We start from the raw sequence: 27,456 nt of genomic DNA, 5'->3' as shown, positions 1-27,456 counted from the left end.
GTAGTTATATGTGTAGTGAAAAATAAGCATGCTTTTAAACAGATGGAACTGTTTTACTAGAAGTTTACTTGAAACCATGCTTTATGCAGACATGGGGTGCAGTGATGTATTTCGAAATACAGCATTTCAAAGCCAAGTGAAGACAAGCCAGCTCATCCCTAATCCGTGCCAGCTTGAACCTTATACAACAAAGTATTTCATCAGCAGCACCTCTTCCAGTATTTGAAATACTCACAGTTGGAACAAATTAGATGAAATACAACTAGAAGAAAACTGGGGATAAATGGAGACAGCTTATATAACTGTGATCCAGCTTTTCAGTTCATCTAAAACTAAAACCAATGCCAAGGAGTATGGAACTGCCGTTGTATGTTTTGATGGCAACAAAGCTTAACCATACATTATATGGTAGGTTCAGTCCTTAGGACTGACCTATTGGGAACCATATATTGGCTGCAATTCTTCCAGGTACTGTGTGCCATTTAAAAGCATTTGATCATTAATGAAATCACTGGAATGGAAAGCTGTCTAGGGTGTATTTTCCTTCTACAGTTCTACATGAAGCACCATCCCCAAAATCATAAAGAATGGAGGGTTATCATTTCCCTTGATGCAAGACTTGGAAACGATATTGTCTTGATGAATATACACACACACAAAAAGATTAATTGGATTGACTGATGATTTTAAACAGTTTTATTAGCACAAGAGATCAGCCATTTAAATATGTGATGTTCATTCTTACTGTACAATGGCTTATCCTGGTGTACATAGAGGCAAATTTGAGGAAGATAACAATCCTGTAACTATAAGATTCACATCTTGCTACCCACGTATTTAAAGGAAAAGGTACTGGATTTTCATACTGTATATGCCAGTTTGTGCCCATAAAGGAATCAGTCTTCAGTTTTTGTAGTGTTCAACCTTCTCATTTCCAAAATAAAACTGAAGTTCTTTTGGGTTCAAAACACTTCCCCTTTGGGTAACAACTGTAAGAATCTTACCAGATCTGAAGGTCTGCCAGGACGTGGCTGTATGCACACAGCAGCCAGCTGAATTCAGCAGCCAAACCAGCCAGTTTCCTGGGAACCTGCACAAACAACAAGAGCTGCTGGGCTCTCAATTTGGTCCTACCTAAGAGGTTCAGGATACAACTACTGATTAAAGTTTGATCATTTGAACTACCTTGAAAATGTTAGAATTATCCTTTCAAATGAGCTTCTGAGGAGACATTTGCTGGAAGATTAAATAAGCTATGCATAGCAAAAAAACCCCATATATTGTGCTTTTTTTTTTTTTCACTATAATTGTAAAAAAATGGAAATCGATTCTCATTTTCTGTTGTTTGTTTGTAAAAGCAAGCATGCAGGTCAGTATGTGTGATGCTAGTTAAATTTGCTACATAACACAGATCCCTGTTTAAAATAAATAGACTTAGTGAGAAAGGTCTTCCAGCTTGCTAGAGCTGTAAGAGTTTACAGGGGCTGAAGAGCTGCCCCAGCCCATATGGAAGAAACAAGAATTGCTGGTTCCATAGTGAAAAACTAATGTGATGTGGGGCCTGCGAAGCACAACACAAAGTAGGGAGCATCTTTTGCAGACAACAGGAGAGGTTGAGCATCAAGAAGGCTGCACAGTGAGCAACCAAGACTGCCAACCTGCTTGACAAGAGATTTTAAGAGCCGCAGAAGAAGAATGTAAATCTTTGGTCAAATTAATACCATGTGAATGTTTGCAACTCCACATTTTAGACTGACTCCTTTATTCTTCACAAGCGCAAAGGTTTATAAATTTGTAGAACATTAATTTTATATATTGTTTGCTTATCTGTAAAGAAAAATGTATAATATAATTTGAAAAGGTAATAAATGGTTTTTGATGTGAATGCAGAATTAGATGCATAAAATCACATAATAAAAGATGCTGGTCTTGTTGCTATATTTCATGGACTACTGGTCAAAACACAAACGTTTATAAAATGTATTCTTTTCGACAAATGAATTCTGTGGCTATTCATATTGGCATTGCACCTCAGCAATCTTTTGGCTGCTGAGAAGTCTGATATTTAGAACATAAGAGTTTTACTCAATAGGAAATGTGAATATTTGATCCAGAAATTAATCTGAGGAAAAAAATGTTACACCTACACAGGGTTATTCTTCAGTAACTTAATATCTGTTATAATTATGGACAACAGAACTGTCAAAACAAAATTAAAAAGTAACATGTAACATACAGATTATTTCTCAGAGATTATAAGACTAAATCTGGGGAAATTGATTGAATTCGACTTCAAGTTCGCCGAAATGTATTTATATTAAAAAGAAAACCCAACACATCAACATGGTGTTTGTTCTGGAATTTCGAAACAACCAAAAGTTTCACCAGTGCGATGCTTGCGTTATTATGAATGGATGAAAGACACTCTGGTGATTCTTTAAAGGCAGCCATTTCAGAACAACTTCCAAAAATAATCACAACTAATGTTCTTTTTTTTAAAAAAAAGTTTAAATATTTTAAGAGATCACTGAATTATGAACTATTCTGGCACCAGTCCAAAGCATTATTATGAAAATGAACTGACTTGTTGTTTAGAAGTCATGAACATTTCTACTTCTCATATTTTATTATTTTTAAAAGCTTCACATAAAATCAGTGAAGAAATGAAGAAGGTGCCCACATAGTCATATAAGTACATTTTATAAGTGTTTTTCTAAAAGAACTTCTAAAATATTTTGGAAGCAGAAAGGTTTTTTTAAATGTTTTAACACTTCTTATTTTACAGATATGCTCAGCACTTGCACTTCCTAGCAATCTGAGATGCAACTGTAAATACATAGAATTCCCCCCAAACAAGGTCAATCCTTGCTTTCTCCAGGAACATTTTATACCTTTTTTTTGGTCATAAGAATTTAAAAAAGAAAACAGTAAAGAAGTTCATTAAAATCTAGGGAATCTAGAAGTTAAAAATTGGAATTATTTCCCTTGGACCCTGTTTTCACTGCTCTTCTACCCATATCTAAGTAGCAACCAGGAACTACAGTGAGAACCAGGCTTCTGTTGTACTAAGAGCTCCACAGCCACAAATCAAATCACAGTGCTGCTCCTCAAAACCATATGATCCAAGACTGATACACAAATCAAAAGCTGTATGCAGACAACAGTACAATCAAACAACATGACATTTCTCTGTAGCGTGAGTGTAGCTTATCTGTTGAGTCTGAGGTACTTTTAAGTACTAAGTGTTCAAATATGTACTTTTTTTCTCTTCAATTTAGAGAGGCTGCCTGAGAACGCAGCACTTAGAAGACAGTCTTCCTACATTGTTAAAGGCCTTGTCAGCTGTACTGGCTGTGCCAAGACAGCACAGCCTCTAACCATGACTTTTGTTGTTAGGGTTTAATATTTGAGTTTGATGTTATTTGAGTATGAATGAGTAAAAGTGGATCCATTTATTAGAATAGCATCTTGAATTCTTGACGCTATATAAGGATGCTGTTATGTAGATGGCTTATAAGAATAAAAGAGAAAAACAATGCCAACAATGTATACACTAAGTATAGCAATGCAGAACCCCACTGAAAAGCATCAGTAACAAAATTAATTATTTAAATTAAAAAATAAATAAATACAAATCTAGAAGTGTGGATTCCTATCAGAGATTCTTGCTTATAGCCCTCAAATTTATATGTATTCCTTGAGTACCTCTGCCTTTGGGTGCAGCGTCTTTAGCCTGTACCTGTTGGGTCATTTGATACAAATTAAGCCTATAGGTCACAGCAGCTTTTTGATCTCCAGAAATCTTCTTCAAGGGAGTCAGGCAACCAGCAGTGAATAAAAGCCAGCTAAGATGAATTTTGCTTTGTTTTAGAAAATCTGTTTGTCATCTGGCTTATGGAAGACAAAGTCTTGGATGTAAATGCTAGGTTACCCTCAAGACAGGACCAGCAACCATGAAGCTCATCTACTTCCCTCTTTATAGCAGACTCCATCTTCAGTATCTCTATCTTGTTTTCTTAGACCTTTCTCCTTTCACCTGATCCTCACTCAAGGAGCTCTAAGGTTAAACATTAACTTCCAGGAACCGAGGCTGCTGTTACCTTTGACTTCTCTTCATATAGACTGTCCCATTCACATTTGAAATGCAGTTCAACTCCAGATTAGATAGCTAAGAACAAACATCAATATATTTCTCTGTCTCAGTGTAGGATAAGAAGTTCTCTCTTCCCCCACAATAAATGTCATATATTTTGGGAAGAAACAGTCATGAAAAGCTAAGCTTTTACAAAGCAACATAAAATAGCCTAAATCATCCACATCCCACCCTTCATCTACAGCCTTACTCTGGCACCATTCAAATCCACTCACAACTCTGCAGTAGAGATCACCCATCTACCTTTGGCCACCTAGTCCTCCCAATATGAGTGAACCTAACAGCTGAATCACCAATGGGATGCTGGAGATACAGATTTGTACTTCTTCACTTATTGGTTGATTACTCTAAATTGGTGTTTCTACCAAGAAACTGTAAACCAAACTGGACTGGCTTGAACAGTACATTTCCACTGGCTGGTCCACTTCCACCAGCATGCAATAGAATCATGCTAGAAGCAACCAACAGCCTTAGAAAGTGGTAGGCTTTCACTCTAGTACTAAAGATCCCAGTTTAAGATCCATAAGGGGAATTGCTACTTCTTTTTTTTTTTTTCCCTGCTTTGGGGATTTATCCCTACTCAGAGTCCAGGACTGTCATGTCAACTGAAAGAACACTGCAGAGCAGGTGGAAGATTATTTAATGAAAGACGAAAATGGGGTGGAGCAATAGAGAGAGGTTTAAAATAGTAAATCCAACAATGCAAAAGGCTCTGAGCTAGCAGTGAAGTCCTTGCTAAGTGACTCACCAAAAAGTAAGATCATGGAAGGCAGATGACTCTCAGACACTGGAAACAACAGGACTTTGCTGCGCTTTTCAGCCCTCTTCTCCATCACTGCTGCTGTCCTGCCACACTCTGCTTGCTTCCTTTGCCATACCTCCGTCATCCTACTCCTTTCCTCCTCAGTTTGTACCCTTTTTCTAGCTGCCCCATTTTCTTTCTGCTGCTAGCCACACTGACAGGCCTCTGCACTAGCACCAAGTATTTCTGAAATTGCAGGGGCAGTCCATTGTCTGCCATCCCATTCTGCCCATTCTTTTCTGTCCTACTGTCATTTTTATAGGCACACACTTATATGAATTGAGCGTCCTGCCCCTCAAGGAACTGTGCTAAAAAGCAGTTCCCCAGTCCACCGATCCCAACTGATACCTGCCCACATTGCTAAAAACTTTCACTCACTTCTTTGGGTTACACATTGTGACAACAACTATTGCCAGCATCTGTGATTTACTACTTCCCTCTAAATGTTTTCTGAATGTGTCTGCTTGCAGACGCAGTCTCTCAGGTCAGCAGAATAAAAGAGAATCTGACACCACCTCATGCCACTCAGCAGTTGCTTCCCCTTCTGTTGGACGCTAACAACTACCAAAAAGCACAAGGCATCCACGCCATGGGGACCCAGGGACTGGATTCTCCAGGCTACAACTCTAAATATGCACAAAACCAGACAGATGGCTTTGATTTAAAGCCTCCCCAAAGGTTACATCCTTTCCTTTCAGAGATGACCACTAGAAATTTCTATGGGAATGTGCCAGCTCGGCATGGAGGATCCCTCCGCTCGCCTTTCATCATGGTAGCTGCTACACTAAGCACAACCTTTTGCTGCTTGCACAGGCTAAAGTTGGGGTCAGCACCATGTCAGCCAACTCCCGATGTTCTCAGGATGACAACACATGCAGCAAATGTTGCTGCCTCCAGCTCCATAACTTGGGCTCTCAAGCAACATCTTTATCCATTTTCTCCTATTGTTTTAAAGCAGGATATACTACAAACAATATGTACTACTTTGCTTTTCAAAAGAGCATAGAACAAAAGTTCAGCTAAATCACCACCCATTGTCTTGGAGACTGGAGCAAGAAGATTTTCACTATAGTACTTGATTAGGCATTTTTACTTTTCAGAGGAGAGAAACAGGTCTCTTGCATCAAAAGATGTTCAGCTTGCATGTCACAGTTCAGAGGGAAGATTGGGTAAGTCCATTGTAGAAATCTGCAGTTATTTATCAGTAGCCATAAATAATCCATAAATTCTTCAGTAGGTCTTTTATTTCCTCCTCATCTATCAAATGTGCAAATCATATTTTATGATTTTTTTAACTAGCTTTAAGAAAGTTTTTTAAGCTTTAAGACTGCAATCACCCAAAAGGGAATAAAAGGGAACACACGTAGGTATTGTTCCAAAGTTCAAATTGGTTTATGTGTGAATCAAGGTCAGCTCTTAGATTACACTGAAAATATATGGGATCTTAAGTAAAATCTTTTTAATAGCATTTGGAGAATGCTTCCCTTGTCTCTATCCATAAAACTTCCTTGTAAAGCAAGCGTGTAGATCTCACTCCTAATTCATTTCTCCCTGAAGCACTATAAACATGATGATATAATTCAATAATCTAGTGAAAGCAAGGAAAGAACTTGGACTAATTTGGTTCCCATTATTTTAGTGTAATCTCTACACTATGAGGCAAGTGTTTAGCTGCTGCTAAGAAGCTTGAGTTTGTGGGTTCAAATTATATCAATCCGATACTGTCTGTTTGGTGGCAACTGGATATAGGACAAGCAATTTAATGGGGTCAAAGCCATGCCTCCAGCAATTCTGAGGATGCATAGAAGCAAGTTTTTATTCTGCCTTTGAACAGTGAGCAACAAATACTGTAGTCTAGAGGAGACAGGGAATCCTTCAGGAAACCAGAATCACATCAGCACCACACTGCAGAATCTAAAAAGAAAACTATATTGGGGAAAGGAAACAATCAAGAGTATGCAAAGTAAAAAGCAAGTAAAATCTTGGTGCTAAATCTCCATTTCCACACCTCCTCACCACCCTTTTTCAGTCCCCTCAGGCTGCAGAATCGGATATAGCACTCTTAAATGAACATGCCTGTGCCACCAATGGTACTGCAAGCTCTGATACTCCCTCAGAAGACAGAACTCAGATTTTCCCATTAAAAAGCCCAGGCTCCTCTATATTGAGCCAAATGAAACTCTCAGTTAAAACTGGCATCAGAAAACCTGACAAAGAAACCAGATCCAGTTCAGCAAAACTTACTGTGAAAAATGTTTAGGAGGTAGGATATTGTCAAAATACATGTTTTCAACAACGATTTTTGCTCAGATGTTAAGTGCAGTCAGCAACAGAATCACTCCGCTTCCATCCATGTACACAGCCATGCACTCACACAGGTCACCCCTATAAATAGAAATGCAAAGCATAACATGAAGAGCCCTGATCTAACCCTAGGCTCTGTCAGGCTCCTGTCCAGCACAGAGGCAGATGTTGCAGGCAGCATGGCTTGGAGGGCTCCCTACTTCTCCATCTATCCCATCCTTCCATGTGTGGACTGACTTGGCACAGGAGCAGTCCCCATCAGTTTTCCCTGCTGTTACTCTATTCACTCCAGCACACCTCAGTCCTTTTTTTCTGCAGAGCTGCTACTGAGCTTCCCTCTCCCCCTCGCTCTGGGCTTCATCAGTGTCTTCCCACACTGTCACCAAATCTTCTGAACTTCTTTCTCCTGTGCAGGGAAATGCTGTGATAAGGAAGCAGGTAAGTTCTTTAATCTGCTTGTACTCCCAGTTTTACAGTGTCCCTGTTCTGATGGCGGTAAGAAGGCACAAACAGGTATACAAGAGCTGACAGAGTATTTTAAAAAAAGAAGAAAAAAAAAACACAACTGTCATTTATAATGTGACAAGACAAAGGGGAAATGCATCAAAAAACCTGCAAGACTTCCTGAAACAGATCTAATCTACCCTACCATACAAAGAGACTAAACCTTAATAGTTACATGCTTATAGAATGCCAGTGAGCCTATAGGATGCTGCAGGAAAGATAATTAGGAGACTGTCAGTTTTGTAAAGGTACCACAGGGTAATGGTTCCTACTTCTGGCTGAACATGATCCTCAAAAATAAATGTAGTAAAAACTATGCATTATTTTCAATGCAGGAGACACTGATTTCATAGCAGCAATCTATTTTTATTATGTTACCTTTGATGTGCTAAATGATTCATAAAACATGAATATTTTCTATGAGAAAGATTTCTCTAGTAACCAGACAGTTGACATTAGTATTACTATATTTAAGTATGTCTTAAAAAAAAAAAAAACAAACCAAAAAAAACCCAGTCAAATAGAAACCCCTTAGAGTACAGCCTGATGACAAAATCTGGGCAAAGCTGGACCTTCTGCCTGAGTGTGGAGACAGTTCAGTCAGCTCTGAATGGCTTTTTCCCATGGCAGTACTTGGACGAAAGGCTTAGAGGCAGTAGCTGTGAATGCGATTCTAGGCAGGCATTAGGATCTAGAAAATCCATCTTCACATCCCGTCTTCCACAAATTACCAGGTTGTGCCTACTGTGGGAAGCAGCAGAGACAAGAGGAGTGATATGCAGAATGAAACAGCTGATACTGAGGACCAGACACCCACACCATACACATTCTGGAGGGGCGTTACTTCACACTAGTTCTAGTCTGGTCCTATTGTCTGAACACTCATTAGCAACTGGAGCATATTAGGTTTGTTCTTTAAGTGCATCTTACAGTCAACCAGGAAGTCCAGCTTCATCCAAAAAGATATCACACCTATGAGCTCCAAGCCTGCTCAGTGATACCAACTAAAGCACAGGTAGAACTTGGAGGTTCACTTCAAAAGCAGATTTCTGATTAAAAGCTTAGTTGAGTACATCTAGAGGAAAATTCTTTTTGCTCCTTGTATTTCAGTTTCTCCTCTGTGACATACTGGAGATCTGTTGTTTTTAACCTTTGTGGATCCAGAACTGCAGACATTTCACTGGAGTTGCAGCATGTCCAGGCTTTTCCTAGGTTACACCTTGGCTGAGCAGCCACGGTGCTCTGCACGGTCGTGGTTTCCGATACGCTCAGCCTAGAGACTCAGCAAAGGTTGCAGTAGTTTCCTACCCATGGAAAACTGTGTCCAGGAACAAACCAGGAGATGACTCTGGCTCTGCTTCCTAGACAATATCCTTGGCTAAAAACAGAAACAAAAGATTTTACAAGACATGTCTAGTCCTGTCACAAAGATGCTTAGATGTAAAGTACTGCTACTTGATGGCACCACCTTAAGACTTGTTAGCAAACAGTGATCCTGGTGGAAGAATTGCTGTTATTCTTGTTTCTTTGTCCTGAACAGCGCGGATCCCATGCACTCTGTCAAAGAGGATTGCCTCAGCATGCACCTGTAGGTCACTTTGCACTATGTTTGTTAGAGCTCCACCCTCAATACTCAAGATCTCCTTCAGGAAACCACAACCCAGAAGCTGACAACATTCAAAATTTATTACCTATGATAGTTGTTTAAAAAACCTATCACGTGAAACAACGTTTTCATCTCTTCATGTTCCTTATATCCCTGAGGCATGAGAGAGAAGAGGTAAAACATGATCAAGTGCTAAAACATGAATAAAGTGACCAATTATTAAAGCCAAGCTCATGATTTTTGAACAGCTGGTGTTGGCAATCCTGCATGTTCATTGATTATTGCTTTTGCCAAGGAGCTGTTAGAGTAAACGTGGGTCAGTGTCACTGTTGGGAAAAGGTAAATTAAGCCTAAGTTCTGAAATGCAACTGAAAATAACTAAAATTAAGTATGAATGACTAACAAGTGGGTGTTGGACCAAGAATGCAAAATAATCAGGTATTCAAGTCAAGCCACCTGCATAAATTGCCCTGTGCATTTCCAAGACAACTGTATTTTAGTTGTTAATACCGAGAATCCCTGCATGGGATCTTGCCTCACCCCATCACAATACTCTCTGCTTCACACTATACAAATGTATATAACATTTCCTCTAACACATGTGCAGAGGAGGGGTTTTTTTGTCTATAAATCTTGCCTTATTCAGGGAAGTTTGTTACAATACTGGACTGAGAATGTGGTTTCCTCTGGACTCCAGTCTGTGGATTTGCATATGAAAAGGCTGCCAAGAGAAGTGAAATAGAAGGACAATGCATCATCCTCCCAGTAGCTACAATAGATCTGAGAAAAATAAACATTACACTTACAGCCTAGAGAGCGAGAAGGATGTGCTAAAGGAAGACCTTGGTAGCAGTGTGAAAACAGACAACCTTGCAGACACATATTACCTCTAGATGTCCAGAGACAATGCTCACTTTATTTGGAAACTTACTTTGGTAGCTGTATAATGCTTAAAGGAAAAGTTCAGGAAGAATAAGGTACTCCCATTGAGAGAAAAAAAAAAGTCACAGCAGAAAGCAGACAGAGACTTCGAGCTGTGGTTGACCCTACCAAAGTAAACAGCAAGAGGCAAAGTATCCAGCCTTCCAGTACAGCATTTCAAAAGTGGGAAGTGTTACAAGCCATAGAGATAGTGCCTGGGGATTTCAAGATTACTTTCTCAAAAGTAGAATAAATAGGGTTTTTATGTAATTATTTTACTGACAGCCAACACTGACGTCTAAATTAGATGAAAAATTTACCTTCACTTCTGCAATGCTGAAAATAAAAGCAGGAAAAAAAATCAAAGACAACAAAGCTAAAATGTAGTGAAAGCAAAATTTACTGTAGGTTCTTATAATGTTTTCTACATCTGGAGATCGGAGGATAAAAGTATACTTCATTGCTAACCTCGAATAAACTGTTACTTTCACAGTTTTCATTCTGCTTTTATACAGGTAACATGTAACTGCAGATAAACTGCCTATAAGAAGCAAAACTTATTGCCCCAGAAGTAATATGCAATCATTAGGTTTTATAGTAATTAGATTGTCAAGTTTCCTATTCCTTAATTTACTTTCTTGGACAAGTTCTGCCTGAGAACCTGGAAATAAAACTATACAAGAGGTAGATACCCCAAATAAAAATCAACACCTTAAAAAAAGATTCCTGATGCCCATCATACTACATTTCACGCAACGGCCCTATTGCCAAAATTGCTATTGCTATTAAGTAACTATTGCTATCAGGTATTTCACATGTAAAAGCTTTATGTCAAGACAAAGTGCCCATTCAACAGAAGTGAAATGTGGCATTATTTCTAAATTCATAAAGAAGATATAAATGGCTGCCTCTTCAATCCCATCTCCTTCAGAAAAAAAAAAAAGTGACCAATTTTGTTATAAGAAAGATATATAGTAAAAACTCTGCTTAAATTTATATTAATACTGTAACTGTATGAACAGTTTTACAATGAAAAACTATTTTTATTAACTTTCTGTATTGTTAAGTCTGTCAGAGAAATCTCTTAGTGGACAATAGCAGTCTATTTCCAAAGGTCACCTGTGCTGTATCAGTACACTGGGGCAACAAAGCACCAATAAATTCAGGCACAGGTTTTAGAAGTAACCACCACCTTATTCTGTGCATAGACTGACTTTATTTCTTTCAGTTGATAACGTGATTCAAATGCAGCATGTTTACAGCATCACAATCTCTTACATTAATAGAGCTCATGCTTAGTGATCATCTTCTAGTTAGGAGGTTTGTATATATTATGTATATGCACACAGAGACACACAAAGCAAATATTAAGCAAATCCAGTCTAGTACTCTTATAAATGAGTACTGCATAAACAAAACATAAGCGCATACAGTAATTTCATGTTCTAAATCCACCCACACAGTTGTTCTCAGCAATTCAAAAACAGAGCTGCATGGGCAGATTCACAGAGTTTGAGTTACAGACATCTGTGCTGAAATAATGATCAGCATATGAAGGTTTTGTTCATTAAACAACAGAATAAGGTCTTGGTTTTTTATTTATTCTATCCTCAAAAAGAAAATAAATACACAAAACTCACAACAATGACAAGGAAAAAAAAAAAAAGGCAGAGTAAGTTCAAGGTATTCTGCTTTTTTCATTCACTCCTAGAAATCTACTCATCTTAAAGCATAACCCTAGTGCTATTCCAGGAACAAGCCATGATAAACAAACTTACATATATGATCTCAGTTATCTTAACAATCTGGAAGAAATTGAATAAACTACAGTATAGCCTATACGATAGTACTGTCTTTAGCTGCCGCCAATACCACACTGCAGATGAAGATATAAATCCCTAACAGACCAGATGTAGAACTGCTAGTCCCCGTGAATTATTCGTCTCAGTGTCTAAAAGCCAGAGCTCAGCTTCAAGTCCAGTGCAGGAAGTCTTTTCCTTCTGGGACACTTTGCATTAACTGCACATAGTTTTGTGGCCCATAAAAATGCCCAGTCTTTCTTTGAACCCTGCTAGGGTGAGCGGCCTTATTTTGCCGCAGTTGCTTCCTATGACAGTAAATTGTACAGCTGGATTATCCATTATGTCAGAAAGTCTGATAAGCAAAGCAGTCTTGGCAAAAGTCTAGAGACTAAAGCAAAAGATGGACCAAAAGCCTAAGGCACAAACAAGTTTCTTCCTTTAAAGGAAAGGCCTTACACTATTCTGATTCTACTTCCCTTTTCACGGAATGTCCCCATGCTCCTGTGTTAAAAGAAAAACAGCAAAAGCTTCATTTGTAAATGTAATTTTATTCATGTCCTCCTCCTCCTGTGCATCTCTCTCACAAGGTAAACAATACTCCATCTTTGATTTTGTGAGCTAAAACAGGAGAGAGACAGCACCTAGGTTTTGTTTCAACAGCTTGCAGCAGCGAAGCTTCACAGTTTACCTTTAAGCATCGTGACTTAAATTGATCAACTGAAAAAGGGGCTAAATTTGTACATTTTTCACAGCCACCTCAGAGCTCCAGGGCACAAACCTTTCATTTCTGTGGCTTTCAGCCGATATTGAATGACTTTTCAAAAATTTAATTCAAAAGTATCAGCGGAGCAAGGACTAGTTATACAATGGTGTTATCTCCATGCATGACCTGTCACAAAAACAGTGCTCCTCTGGGATTGTAACATGTATTAATATTGGGAAAAAAAGTAGAAGATATAAAATATCTTAGTAAATGAGCTTGCCAGGCATACTTATTTCTTCTGGAAAATTGCTGAAGGACCTGGACAAGAAGAGCTATAGCACATCTGCAGAGATATGCGCAGGGAAGGCTCCAGAGTAGTTATAATACGAGCCAGATCCCACAGATTTCAATAGGTGAGGACTCCCTCCACACAAACCTAGCCATGATTCACAGCATTCCACTCTAAAAGAATATGTACATCCCATGCTCAGAGTCTTCTGCTGCATTACAGGCAGATTTGTAATCAAACAATACTTCCAGTTTAGCTTTCTCAGAAATAAATAGAAACCTGATCAGCAAATTCTTTTCTACCATAAATTACACAGCACATGTTCCAGTTCATTAATGCTGCCTAGTCTTGAAAGCTACGGGGATTTCACAATTCTTCCTGTAACATTCACAAAATACCATATGTTTCCTACTTACTAAGTAAATAACATAACCTCTCAAGTTAACGTTCCTAACACAGAGTCAGAACTTTAACTCAGGGTATCACGTATGAGGTATCCAGCTGCTTCTCTTGATGAGAGGACAGCAGAGACAGCGCTTGTGGAATTGAAGTCTCACCAAGAAGAAAACCTGTCTGCAGGGCAACAAGCACAGAAAAGAACTGGTGCAGCAAGCACCTACACTTTGGATTCATAGCCCTGCTCTCACGAGTAAAGGGACGCACAGGGCTTGCAGGGGCTTTCCTCATTACCAAGCAGTGGCTACCCTGTGTAGGACATGTCTGTTCAAAAGGGAATAAACCCAAGGAGACTCAAGGCTCCATTTTGCTGCCACCAAACTCAAATTCTGAAAACTAAGTAGAAGGCATTATGAGTGGGTAAAGAAACCATATCATACATATTTTCATATGGGTGTTTTACTTTCTGAAACATCCCCTATGATTAGATTTTCCCCCAGTTTATAAGCAAAGTATATTTTAGTAGTTTTCACTTACTGTATGACCACAGACATTTTAATAGCAAGTATATCTGCAAAACTGTATGTGGGACTCCTAACAAGCAATACTCCTAACTGGTGCGGATGATTAACGATTAAACAGTACCAACACATAATCCTTGTGTTTAACCTTAACCAACAGCAGGCATTTCACAGGGTGAACTCAAATTATGCATTTGCACTGTCAGACTCTGGCAATAGCAGGATGCTCTGGATTACCAAAAAGAAACTCTCGTTTTGCAACTGCCTGTGACCCAAGGTGTGCACAGAAGCCAAATTAGCACTCATTGCCCACAGGCCAAGCTGTAAGCACAACACAACCCTGCCACATCGTACCTTCAGGCTGCCAGACTTCTGGAGAAGATTAAGTTCACCACAGAAGTAGCAGGGCATCACATGCCGCTCATTCACGATGCTGATTTCATTTAACAAAAGCCTTATCTCATGAGACAAATTATAGATTTCAGATGCTTCCAGAAGATGGTGGCATAGAAGGAAATAATTTGATAACGCAGGGACACAAAGATTAAGTTCTGGAACACAAAACTGCTGCTGTCCCACCTTTATGTCTATCATAGAATCACAGAATCATTTCATTTGGAAGAGACCCTCAGGATTGTTGAGTCCAACCATAATCTAACCTAACTCTAGTACAAAACCATGTTCCTAAGAACCTTGTCTAAGCACCTTTTAAACACCTCCAGGGATGGTGACTCCACCACTTCCCTGGGCAGCCTGTTCCAATGCCTGACAACCCTTTCTGTGAAGAATTTTTTCGTAATATCCAATCTAAACCTCCACTGGCACAAACTGAGGTCACTTCCTCGCATCCTATCACTTGTTACCTGGGAGAAGAGTCCAACACCCTCCACACTACAACCTCCTTTCAGGTAGCTGTAGACATCGATAAGGTCTCCCCTCAGCTTCCTTTTCTCCAAGATAAACAGCCTCAGTTCCCTCAGCTGCACCTCATCAGACTTGTGCTCCAAAACCCAAACACTCCAGAACAAGCCACCGGTACTGCCACAAGTTCCCAGCCGCCGGGGCCCAGCGGCTGCAGCCTGGACAGGTGCCTAGACCAGACACCCGTGACCACCTCGACGGTGGCCTAAAGCGGCCGGAGCCGCCAGTCCTCAAGAAGACAAAGACAAAACGAGCCGGACACGCCCACACACGAATCCAACCTAACCCGAGGCGTCACCGGCAGCGCGGCCCTAAAACCCGTCAGGTGCGGCACCGCCCACTGCCGCCCCGGCCACGCCCCTCTCGGGGGCGGGGTCTCGTACCCGCTTTGCGTTGATTGGCTGACGGAAACCCCACCCCTCCAGAGCACCCGTCAGTCTGCATCCCGCTGCGGTTGTCCTTCGGGGGGCAGCGGTGCGCATGCGCACAATAGCTCAGCCTCTTAGGGGCCAGCCTTCTGCCTGACTGAAAATTGCCGCCGGCCTCACTTAGAGAGCGGCAGGCATTCGAGGGAGGGACGCAGTCCTACTGCTTTAGTAACGACTTGTGTGTTTCGCCGGATTTTTCCTCTTTTTTACGCCGCTCCTTTAAGGGCTTCCCTCGTTCACCGCCCGCAGGCGCTCGTGGGGTGCTCCGCGAGCCGGCGGGTCCTTGCACGTTCGGCCGTCGGAAAAAAAAAGAAAAGAAAAAAATCGGTCTGGGGGTCCTTCCGCGAGGCGCGTCGCAACCGGTGGGCCGTGGGGAGCGGGCGCGCCGGGGCCCCGCCATGTACTACAAGTTCAACGGCGTCACGCAGCGGCTGGTTGGGGCCGCGGCCTCCGCCGCCTACAACCCGCAGGTAACGGCGCCGCTGCGCTGGGCGCCCTCGCGGCCGTGACCTTCGCCGTCCTCTTCTCCAGGGCCCGCTGAACCGAACCGGGCCCGCCGCCTTCTCCCGCCGGGGCAGCCTCAGGCAGGGGAGGCGGCGGGGCCGAGCACCGCGCGGTGGCGGCATGGCCGCGGGGAGCTGGAGTCGGCGGGTGGGTGCGCGTTCCCGGGCGGAGGGCGCTTGGCTGCTACTCCGGCCACGGCCCCCGCCGGTGGTTCAGGGTTCCCCGGCGGCGGCGATTCCGCGGGGGAGGGATCTTGCCGCTCCCCCGCACGCACCCGCGCTGCTCTCGGCGAGCCGGGCCCGCCGTGTGACCTTGGGCGAGGCGCTTCGCGCTGCGGGGCAGCTCTCGGTTCAGTTTTGGGGCGCAGTGGGTACTCCAGCAGGAATTCATCATGAAGGACCGTCCCTGAGTTAGAATGGGGGCTGGTGGTGTTTTAAGATTGCAGCACTGCAGCAAGTCCTCCCGTCTTATGCATGCCAAAGAACTAATTACCGAAAGCATTAAAAACCTTATTAGAGAAGACACACATCTGTAGAAGTCTCTTTGGAGGAGTCTGAGGGGAGACCTTATTGTGGCCTACAGCTTCCTCACAGGGGGAAGAGGGGCAGGTGCTGAACTCTTCTCTTTAGCAACCAATGACAGAACCTGAGGGAATGTCAGGAAGATGTGCCAGGTGAGGTTCAGGTTGGACATGAGGAAAACGTTCTTCACCCAGAGGGTGGTGGACTCTGGAACAGGCTCCCCAGGGAGATGTCATGACCCCAGACCTGGCAGTGTTCAAGAAGAGACTGGACAACACCCTCAGACACGTCGTGTGAAGTGGGGGGTTGTCATGTGCAGGGACAGGATTTGGACTTGATGAGCCTTGTGGGTCCCTTCCAATGCAAGACATTCTATGATTATTTAAAGCAGAACTAAAAACAGCCTTTCCTCTGTATGTTGCTGGCTTATTTACTAGTTGTATAGAGGTTAAAGACTTCATTAAACAGGCTTATACTTCCATACTTTATAGTTAAAATACATGGTTAATTCTTTGGGAGAGGAGAATGGATCCTGATTACGTTGGGTATTTCAAGGCCTTGAAGACTTGCATAGTAGTGGAAAAAGAAATCACAGAACTTGTTTTCTTTTATGTGCATCAGTGCAGATTCCTGTGTAATACTAGGAAGATTTTTAAAGTGAATCTGTCACAGGATGAAGGCAGCATGAGTGGTGTGCTGTGTTCAAGTCTGAGTAAACTTTGAAAAACGTAAGTTTTGACAGTTTAGTAATTAAAAAACAAACAAAACAACAACAAAAAACACAACATGGAGGTTAAGGATTGGAAGAATGATTTTTTTTTAAAAAACCTCAGCCTTCTGACGAACTGCCTCCAGAGAGCAAACCTACCTCATATGACGTGAGGCTTTTAAGAAAAAAAAAAAAAAAATAGAAACGTGTACACACAGAAATGAAATAAAAGTTGCGCATTATATCGCGTATCACATCCAGGTACTGCATTCAGTTGTGGGCCCCTCAGTATGGGAATTTTCTTGATCAACTGGGGCAAGTTCAGCAGAGGTCACCAGGATGATCAGGAAGGCAAAGCACTTGTCCTGTGAGGAGAGGATGAGGAAATGGGACTTGTTTTGCCTGGAGAAGAGAAGGTGTAGGGGGAACCTAAGACCAGCCAGCACCTACAGGAAGGTTATCAAGATGATGGAGGCAGGCTCTGCACAACAGTGAATGGTGGGAGGACAAAAGACAGCAGGCATAAGCTGCATCAAGAGAAGTTCAACCTGGATCAAAGGAAGGACATATTCATGGTGAGAACAGTCAGGCAGCGGAGCGGGTGTCCAGGGAGGCTGCACAGTCTCCATCCTTGGAGACTTTCAAGGCGAGACCAAACAAAACCCATAGCAACCTGGTTTCATGTCGGTTTGAACTGAAGAGCGCTTGAGGGCCCTTCCATCCTCACCTAACCTATGATCTTGAGTAAATACTGACACCAGTGACTTTCTGATATGGCAATTTCTATCCCAAGCTTTTTATCCTCCTCATTCCGCATCACTCTTTGGAAGACTTCCTGAGTGGCTACTGGGGAGCTGGGGTGCAGGGCACAGGGAAGACAGTGCAATGAATAATATGTTCTAGTCTAAAAGTATGTCAGTTCATTAAGATTATGTCCAACAGGCACTTGTGCTAGAAGACACTCTTGCCACTATTGCGGTGTTTGGAGCGCTTCTTACCTCTTCTACACAAAGTTATATTAAAAGAATAAAAATTAATTGACGCTTAATTTGTGTAGAGGAAAACAAAGGCTGGGGTTACCACTGGTGGGATGGGCAGGGAGGACTTCAAGCCTGCCTCCATCAGTGAAGTACCTCCTTTCTGGAAAAGTATAGCTTAGAACATTATGTGTTAGTCTCTAGGTCATTGTGACTATTTTTATGCAAATGATGCATCCTTTTTAGGATCCTAAGAGAAAAGCCCCCACACAGGAATACAGAAAGCTCTGATAACCACCTGGAGTAAAGCTGCCCTAAAGATAACACTCTGGGCTGCTGAAGCCCAAGTTGTAGAATACTGCTACCTTTCTATTCAGCAGAATCCATTACAACAATCACCCTGTTTTAAGTACATCTTTATGTTTTAGGGATTAAAAAGGCAAAAGCAAGATAAGAGGGGATTACAGAATTCTCTTTTCTGTTAATGAATATTAGGTGTGTATGAATATTGCATTATATACAGATAGGCATAATGCATTCTGAATTCTAGACATCATGTAGATTAAAATGCTGTAGTGTTATATATCAAAATCAGTTTGTAAAGGTTCCATGCAAAACTGGCTTCACATACAGGTATCATTGCAGATAGGTAAAATAGATAGATCTCACCTCTGTCCTCTGCAAGACAGGAAAGAGAATGTCCAAGGAACAAATACTTTTCTTCTAGAACATTGTAGTGATTTCTCATTAGGTCATCATTGGGCGTTATATTTCATTTCAGTGTCATCGCTGAAATGTTAAAACCTAACTTTTGAGAGAACGTAATTGAGAAGATGAGATTGTATTCAAGCAGGAGCATTTCAGAGCAATCTTATGAATATTGTCTTGGTTTATAATTTTTTTTTTTCATATTGATGAAGGAAACACTATCTTTCACCATTCACACAGCTTAGTCCTCAACTTAGGCATGCAAACATGCTGTGCAATAGAACAGCTGCATTTTTAAAAGGTACATTCAGTCCCCTTTTCCAATATTCTTAGGCCAGCTTTTTGGTAGGTTTAGTAGGGTTTTTTTTGTTTTTTTGTTTTTTTTTTTTTGTAGTTTGACTCTAGTCCCAGATGACACATTCAGATGCATCAGTCTGGTAGAACTGTTTGCAATAGAGATTAAAATATAAAAGGAAAAATAACTAGAGATTAAAATAAGAAAGTAATCACGTAAGTAGGTGTTAAGTTCAAAGCAATTTTTTTCCTTTTGATTTCATTGATATATTTAATAAAAACATAGCTCAGCATGTGAAATGGTTTGCTTTTTATGCTTCTATTTATCTTGATGTTTCTGGCAAAATGATGACATCCTCGTGTTCAAATTTTGCTTGACAAAATATGCAGTGTCATAATTTACTCTATTCTGTACTGTTGCATTTTGATGCTTCCCAATGGAGTGTTGTTCAGATGCAGATTTAAGCTTATTATGAGCTTGCAAAATATCAGTCAAAATGTATTTCAGAAATTATTTTGCTGACAGTAACATAACTAACAACTTACACTAACAAAAAAATTTGCTTAGTTTGAAACCTGTGTTGTTCTTTTCACCTCAGTCTTAGCATTCTTAGATGACTTAATTTTTCATTTAACAAAGTTATGTAAAGTAGTATGAACAATTCAGCCTGTTTGAATAAATGGGAACCTTCTCAGCTCATACTACTGCTTGTATTTAGGAGGAGAATGACTGCCATAACCATTACAAATGCAATAAAAACCATTAATTCAAAGAGTTGGCTTACGTTTAAAGTACAAATAGTGGGACCAATTTAAAATGCTGTCAGGTGAGAATGACTATATGAACTTTTCCCTAGTTCTTCAAAGGCTGACCATGATCCTAGGAGGAATTCAAGTCATACTACCCTATGTTCACTTGATACAGCTTATTGTGCTTGTAGCTATTTAAAATCTCCACAGATCTTTTGATTTTAGCTGTTACGAATTTTTTAGAGTTCATTGAGAAACTATAATGATTAACCCTTTATGCTGTAGATGATACTTAAAATATATACAAAATCACTTTTACTTGCATGTGTCATCCCAATACAAACAAAGCCTCTAGTAATCCTACCTGAAAGCATACTTGTGTTAGAAATAACAAATATATTTAACCTCACACAGTGAGGTATCTTCTTCTATGAAGGATCTGCTATTTAGGTTAGAAGTGTCTAGGTTGAGCAAGTTTGTGAAAGTTACTTTGATACATGTTCTGAAAGAATAATTCTCAGCTTAATTTTCCTGTTTCCCCTTTTAATTTTGGTCCTTCAGTTTTCTCTACTTTCTCATTCTCTGATCTGCTTGAGCAATTCTCCTAACATTTAAAAACTTAAGCGTGGTGCTATCTCCATTAAATTGTGTTCCAAATCTTTAACTGTTTTGTGCTGTCAGAAAAATATAAATCTAGCTTGGGAATTCATTCTAGCAAGGCATAAGTTTGTTTCAACTTTGAGTATGTTGGCCAACCAACAGATAGATTGCATTCTAAGACCTTCAGACCTCTGACAGGAAAACAAACACAGTTTACAGAGGGGTTAGGCAGAGAATTGTGTTGTTTTGCATTAGCTCCATGTCCTGACCTTTCATGGAGGACTTCAGCATTTGAGGAAGTCATTGCTGTAAGCATGCTGATGCAATCAGCTGATGTTGACTCTTCTGTACCAGTAGATCTGTTGTACTTTGTTCAAGAATTGGAACAAATTCCTGTTAATGTGATTAGGAATAAAAGATTAACCCCTTAATATTAGAAGAGGAATTATCAATGTGAAACATTTTCCTGTGAAGCATAGGTCAAGTATGTAGAGCCATTAATTCCTGCATACCATCTTGAGCGTAGTGGGGCACTGATGTTATTAACTAAACCTGCAGTTTTAGTCATGTCATATACAAGTGACAATTCAGGGTCGTTTTAAGTGTTTTAAGGACTTGCTTAAAAATGATCTGTATTGACATTCTTACGTGTAGTACTGAGGATTTCTCTTCATGCACACTAAGCTTAGCAAGAAGCTGGCTGTGAGATAAAGCACTTGCCACTTTCTCTTGATGAACACAACAAGCACTGAGTTGGAACAGCCACACACTTATAGTTTAGCTGAGCTTGATTGGAGCAAGGGACCCTGAGTAATGCAATGTCAGTGTTAGGCAATGTCTGTGTTCTGCAGCATGTGTTTTGTTGTAATCTTTCCTCATGCCAATGAACCATATCAATGATTTTTATTTAAATTGCTATTTGATATTCCAAACTGATGTCATGCTGCTTTGGAAGTAATTTACAAGAGTACACTGATGATTATATGAGTTTTCTGAAATTGTTTCATTTGATTTCATGATGAAATTAGTGACCTGAGACAGCTTTGAATATCCTGTTGCTTCAGCAGAAGAGATCTTATAACTATCTGAACAGGAATGTATTTCTAAAACCTGAAAAAGTATGTGATAACTTATAGTTGTTAACACAACTGATTTCACTGTCCTCATAGTAATTCATAGAGTGTGTCTTGCATCTACATGGTATCCTGTAGAGGCAGGAGTTTTAGAGCTAATAAATGGTGGGGGCTGATAATCACATTTTTAAGCTCCCTGTCTGAATTTAGGACTGATGAAAGAAGTATGTTTATCATGGAACTCTTTGAAGTAGTTTGCAGCTTACTCTAGTTCTCAGTATTTACAGTTTTTATACACTACAGATAGCTCATGAAATAAAGCAGGCATGAACACAACAAGTAGGAATAGACATGATCTAGTAACTGTTGAAGTGAGCTCAAAGGCTGCTTCTGAAAAAGTTGGCCCTCAGGAATGCAAAAGTGAGATTCAGATATGGAAGCTTAAAGGACGGTGAAAGATGCCTGTTACTGCAATGCTGACAATCAAGAATGCAAGAAAAGCTTTGGAGGAAAAGTCACCTGCACATTTGGTATAAGCATCTGTTCTATAGTTCTGTCTGTCAAGTCACCAACCTTTTAAGACTAATCTAATAAAGTACTGAAAGTTCTTGTAGACAAAAATACACGTCCAAAATGGCTTTCTTCAAGTATTTTGATGTAGCTGGTACTTAGCTTTGAATATATAACCAGGGACTTCTCCTGGCTAATATCACTTTCTTAGATGCTTCCTTCTTACCGGTGTGACCAGAACTGCTTAGTCTTTAATACTTCAGTACTTTTCTTCTGCGCAAACCTGTTCATAGGAAGGCACTAGTTATGGAATGTTGTCGGAGAATCCAGTTTTGGCTGCTGTCTTTCAAAACATAACCAAGAAGGTAATGAAGGGATTCTAAATTCATTCAGGCACTAGAGAAGTGGGAAGCTGGACCCATGTCTTCAGGATGGAGCCCTGATAACCATTTCGTAGGCTGTTTTGGGATGCAGAGAAATCCAGCCTTTCTGCTAAAGGTGTCTATTGTGTCAGAGAATTCAGAGAATATACATATAGAAAAAACATGTCTGGTCTATGGCAAGCATAAGAGAAAAAGAGTGCCAGTCTGCTTCCAGCTCCAAATATTGTTCAAGCAGTTCTTTTAAATACAAGATGCATCAACTAGTCCCTTGAACAGAAACTAGAATTTCAGTGCAGCCTTGACCCATAGAGAGAATTACTGCTTCTGTTTGTGATGAAAATCTTTTGCATTAACCTGCTTTTACAGTGCTTTTAATTTCCGTGGCAAGTTAGAAAAAAAATACAGCTGTTTCAGGAGCCATAATGTAAAACATCACTGCCATGTGCCCAGGCATAACTGTTAAATCTAACTATAAAAATAAAAGCAAGGATACCACCTCATGATGGCTCTGACTTTGTACACTCAATCTTATCCATAGAACTGGATTATGTAATTTTTAAATTATGGCAAATGTAGAGTACAACTACCTGAAGTGAAAGGAAATGAAATTATGCTGCTCATGGGAAATACATTGAGGGGTGAAAAGTTGCAGCAGCATGTGAATTATAGGGTGCAATCACACCTGCATAAAATATCCACCATGTCAGGGCTGCTGGAGTGTCCTTGAGCACCACTTGCTAATTTTGTATTAAACAAGTGGTCCTAACCCTTTTTTTTCCCCTCTTCAGACTATACATCCATATTATTTAATGTCCAGTTATGCAAGCAGTAGCTATAAATCATTCAGGAGGAAGAGTTCAGTATAGTCTCCTCACTCTGCTTGACCCCCTGCTTCTAAACCTATTACTTGGATAGAGCCCTGGATAGTCTGACTATGTGCAAAAAACAAGCAGCAATTTGGACCAAGTACCAGCACAGAAAAAACTTGTGATATGAATTTATGTAATGAAAGAAAAGGCTTCTATTCTTCTTGCTGAGCACTGACCTGAAGTAGCTGAGAAATGAGTAAGCCAACAATGTCTCTTTAGCTCATTGTCACAGGTCTTCATACCAGATAAAAAAATCTTCATAATGTATCCTTGTAATGACTGGCAGTGTGCCTGCCTAATGTGACAACTGCTGCGTTTGCAAGTGTTATATACCTTGATATTTTAATCTTTATTTATGCAGGGACTCAAACCAATAGTTTCCACTGAATCCCCAGCTCTGATTTTTGGGACAACAACTAAGCTTGCTTCAGATTTACCAGCAACTGATTCTTTCTTGGGTAAAAACAAGGTGCCAGACCTACAGAAACTTTTTCAGGTAACAACAACTTTGAGCGTACCTTAAAATGAGAGTGGGACATATCTTTATTTTAATGTGGCTAATTATTTTTGTCATTCTACAATACCAAATTTTGTGAAGTCTAGTCAAGAAAGTGCTAAGTACAGTATAACCTGTACACTTGTACTATACTACCAGGTATATATGCCTTGTATAGGAGATGATAGATACAGAAATGGAAAGTCCAGTAGCATTGTCTTTTTGCTGGCTTCAGAAGGTGCTTGTTGTAGTATTTGAGTGTTGGAAGCAATTTCTTTCTGGGAATCCAAGCCTATGTCTTAAAGCAGATCATTGCTGGTTTGTGTGTAGTAATTTGAATATTACTGAAGCTGTTTATAATGCAGCATAAGAAGAGCACAGTAAAGTTTTCAAATACATTTTGTTAGTGTACTAGGACTTGTCATAAAATGAATGAATTAAGAATTAAAAAAAAAAATCAAGGATGTACTTTGTATAAATGTACCCTTTTCTCTCTTACATGCCACTTGCATTGGGAATTTGTCAGTCTGACTCGGTGAATAACCTTTTATACATATCTTTTCACATTCTTTTGTTAGTGACACTTTTCCCATCCAGGTCCTCTTTAGAAATATTTCAAGTTATGTTATTTCTGCCTGCACTTAGCAACTTTGACTAACAAAATTAACTTGCTTTTGCATTTGTCTTGCTAAATGAAAAACATGTAATACACTTGATTGTAGATAGCCTATTTGTCAGGAGATTTCCTTCATGGAAATCTCTTCATTTACCTGAGGTAGCTTGTTCTTGTGGCCTTGGTGTGGATGTTAATTTCTTGTTTTTTGTTGTTGTTGTTTTTTTTTTTTTTCTTTTTAAACTCTTCCACAGAAAGCAGATGGACTGCCGGTACACCTGAAAAGAGGAGTTCCAGATAAGCTGCTTTATCGGACCACTATGGCTCTAACTATAGGCGGGACTATCTACTGTCTAATAGCACTGTACATGGCCTCACAACCAAGAAACCAAAAGTAAACAAACCACAACTCATGGGACTTAGGACACTTCTCTGAAGGACCTCCTGCATGTATCATTCTGCACTTGCTGTAATTCTGTGATCATGTAGCATTCATTATTCAAATCAAATTTATTGGAGAAAATGTTTTTAAATTGGTTGCCTAATGTGATCTAGAAATCAATATAAACAGACTTAGACTTCATTCTAACATACGGTTGTAGCTTTGCATTTTTTGTCTTGCAGGAGTGTATGAGCAATTGGAGAAAGTTAAGCTTTTCTTTCTTTCCGTCCCCCAACTTAAACAATGTTACAGATAGGACAGGACAAATCCTTTGCGGGCTATGCTCCACATTCCTTAGTGGAAGGATGCTGCTGGTTTCCAAAACAGTAGAAGCAAATTCTGTAATTATTATAACATACTAGAAACCTTCTTCTGTCACACAGCTCATTTTACATAAGCAGGTGGCAGTGAAACTTTTCCAAATGCTGGTATGTTATTAAGTATTTATACTTCTGGTGGTAGTACAAAGGGCTTATCTCCATGGAGTATTCAAAGTGGTTTTATTCCATAACGTAGTATCACTGTATGCAGCAGAGTGCACCAGTGTTGTAGCAGCAGTTACAGCAATTTTTGGACTTTAATTTGTCAAACTGTCGTATTGTGCAATAAAGATAACTACAAGAATAATAAATCAGGCAACTCTCAAAAGTTTCAGACCACTTCAGCTGGGTTGGTAGTGAAAAAAAAAACATAATGGTACACTTCAGTTCAGGTTCAATTTCTAGATCTCAAATCAGACAATTGATTCAGTTACCTTACTGTAATCTTTTTGAGAGGTTTATCGTCTTAAAACCCTCTCTCAGAGGTCCCTGTCATAGCGCAGCTGTGTGTTATTTTCAGTGTATGCACATATCTATGTACACACATACACATTTCCTTTGCTGTTTGTGTGGAAGACAGAGAAGCTAATAAAAATCTTTATTCATCCTCTTCCCTTTGTAATATCATAGCCTTGAACTGCAAGTTTCACTCAAGTCTTCACAAAAATCATGCTCTATTTTGATATATCCTCCTCTGTGAACATCAGGTATTCACTCTTAGTCACCCAGGCTCTGGATAAGCATGAAGCCACTGCCCTCTGTAAAGATCCATCTCTCCCAGAACCATGCAGAAATTGTATTCCACGTGAATAAGGAAAACAGTTGATGAAGGAACCTAAAACTCCTATTTCTTCAATCTTTTACTAAAAACATTCTGATTTTTTTCCAGTCAAGTTAAATCAAAGCATTATTACTGTTCCATAGGAAAGAAAATAGCTGCTTGTACTGTCATCTTGGGTTTCAGTCAATGTTGATATGGGAGAGATTAAGTCACTGAAAAATAATATTGTAAGGACAGCAAGACTCAAAGAAGAGCAGAGAATTATTGAGTTATCCAGGAACTGAAAGCTGTGTTGCCTCTACTGATAAAATATTTTATCCTCAGTAATCTATGCTTCTGTGGCACTAGGAATCTTGTGCTGTAGGCTGTTAAAAAGGAAATTTAAAAAAAAAAAAAAAGAGGAAGAGAAAGCAGCATGGTTGGTTACTTTCTGTCTTCCCTGCATTTCATATATTAAGCACTGCCTACAAGAATCTTCTAATAAAGGATACTTTGCACACAAAGTTGACAGGTAGATTTTAATGAGGATGAGTTTTGCTCAGAGAATTTCTATGCTCTTAGGTTTTGGGTATTATTTTTTTTTTAAACAACTATTTTAGAGTTTACATAGAGGATAACAACTTTGCTAGTTGCTAAGGCAGGTGTGGATAAAGTAACTAAATTGTAGCTCATTAACCAGTGGAAATACTCTTCCAAGTACTTGCAGAAAGAACAACCGCAGACTTATCACTCAGGACCAGCTTGCTTAAAGAGAACTCAAATAGCGAAATTGGGTTCATGTATTGCTATAGAGGTCATGGGTGGAACTACAAGTATCAGAATTGTCTTCCTATTGCCCTGGGTCTAGCTTTTTCCAGCTCTTTGTCAGTAGTTAAAAACACATGCCAAAGGGAAAACACCATCATATTTTGAAAAAAAACAAAACAAAACAAACAACAAAACAGATACTAGATAATCCTTTGCTTTCACAGTGGTTAGATTTTGAAAAATTGTTTTCACTTTGCCTTTCTCAGAAAAACTGACCCGGTTGAAACAGGATGAGAATGCTGCTTCAGCTTGTCAGATTCACATCCCTGGTTCGCTTGAAGGTTACAGAACAAAAAGGCATTGCCTGTCTGCAGCCGTTGGGCAGGGCTCCAGTTGCGAGCAAAAGAGGAGATTGCATTTCTATATTCTCACAGAAAGTGCTCTGAAGAACAGGAAAGCTCACAAGCTGTAACCAGAAGGTTAGGCTGGGCTGCAGCAGCAAAATCTTGCCCCTTTTCTCAATTAGCTTTGAGAATCATAAAGAATTTACAACATGGTAAATCCTTTTTCTTCCTAGGAAAAAAGCTCTGTTGAATATCTATTTTAAAATATTTCGGATGCTGGACTTCTATGGAGATTGAAGAGAGTTCCAGTGTTTTGAATTATTGTTTGTGATAGAGAGACCTAATCTTATTTTTTAAACCTTCAAGAACATCCTTACCTGTAAAAGGAGTAGTCTGGCCCGGCCTGATGTTAAATACAGTCTTAAGCAAGGAAAACCAGGAGTGAATTGCAGTGTTGAAAAGGCT

At 39.9% G+C, this 27,456-nt stretch overlaps 1 protein-coding gene across 2 annotated transcripts; it reads left to right on the top strand.

The window, feature by feature from the left end:
- The first annotated feature begins 15,417 nt into the window (after positions 1-15,417).
- Positions 15,418-25,729, top strand: COX7A2L (cytochrome c oxidase subunit 7A2 like). Of its 2 annotated transcripts, XM_065834962.2 has the most exons (3): positions 15,419-15,820; positions 23,610-23,744; positions 24,612-25,729. In XM_065834962.2, the coding sequence occupies exons 1-3, from the start codon at positions 15,749-15,751 to the stop codon at positions 24,753-24,755; spliced, it is 351 nt and encodes a 116-aa protein (XP_065691034.1). In that variant the 5' UTR covers positions 15,419-15,748; the 3' UTR covers positions 24,756-25,729. The 2 variants fall into 2 exon arrangements, with proteins under 2 accessions (XP_065691035.1, XP_065691034.1); XM_065834963.2 differs by lacking the exon at positions 23,610-23,744 and having other exon boundaries at positions 15,418-15,820.
- The last annotated feature ends 1,727 nt before the right edge of the window (positions 25,730-27,456 follow it).

Source organism: Patagioenas fasciata, chromosome 3 (assembly GCF_037038585.1).
Source record: "Patagioenas fasciata isolate bPatFas1 chromosome 3, bPatFas1.hap1, whole genome shotgun sequence".
Taxonomy (NCBI): Eukaryota; Metazoa; Chordata; class Aves; order Columbiformes; family Columbidae; genus Patagioenas; species Patagioenas fasciata.
The sequence above is the reverse complement of the archived record's forward strand: the minus strand, read 5'-3'. Positions and strand labels throughout refer to the sequence as shown.

What these genes read in the sequence shown, in the direction of transcription:
- COX7A2L (XM_065834962.2), top strand. Translation starts at nt 15,749, where the DNA reads ATGTACTACAAGTTCAACGGCGTCACGCAGCGGCTGGTTGGGGCCGCG. An exon ending in CCGCCGCCTACAACCCGCAG is followed by an intron (nt 15,821 to 23,609) that starts GTAACGGCGCCG and finishes TTATTTATGCAG; the next exon opens with GGACTCAAACCAATAGTTTC. An exon ending in ACCTACAGAAACTTTTTCAG is followed by an intron (nt 23,745 to 24,611) that starts GTAACAACAACT and finishes ACTCTTCCACAG; the next exon opens with AAAGCAGATGGACTGCCGGT.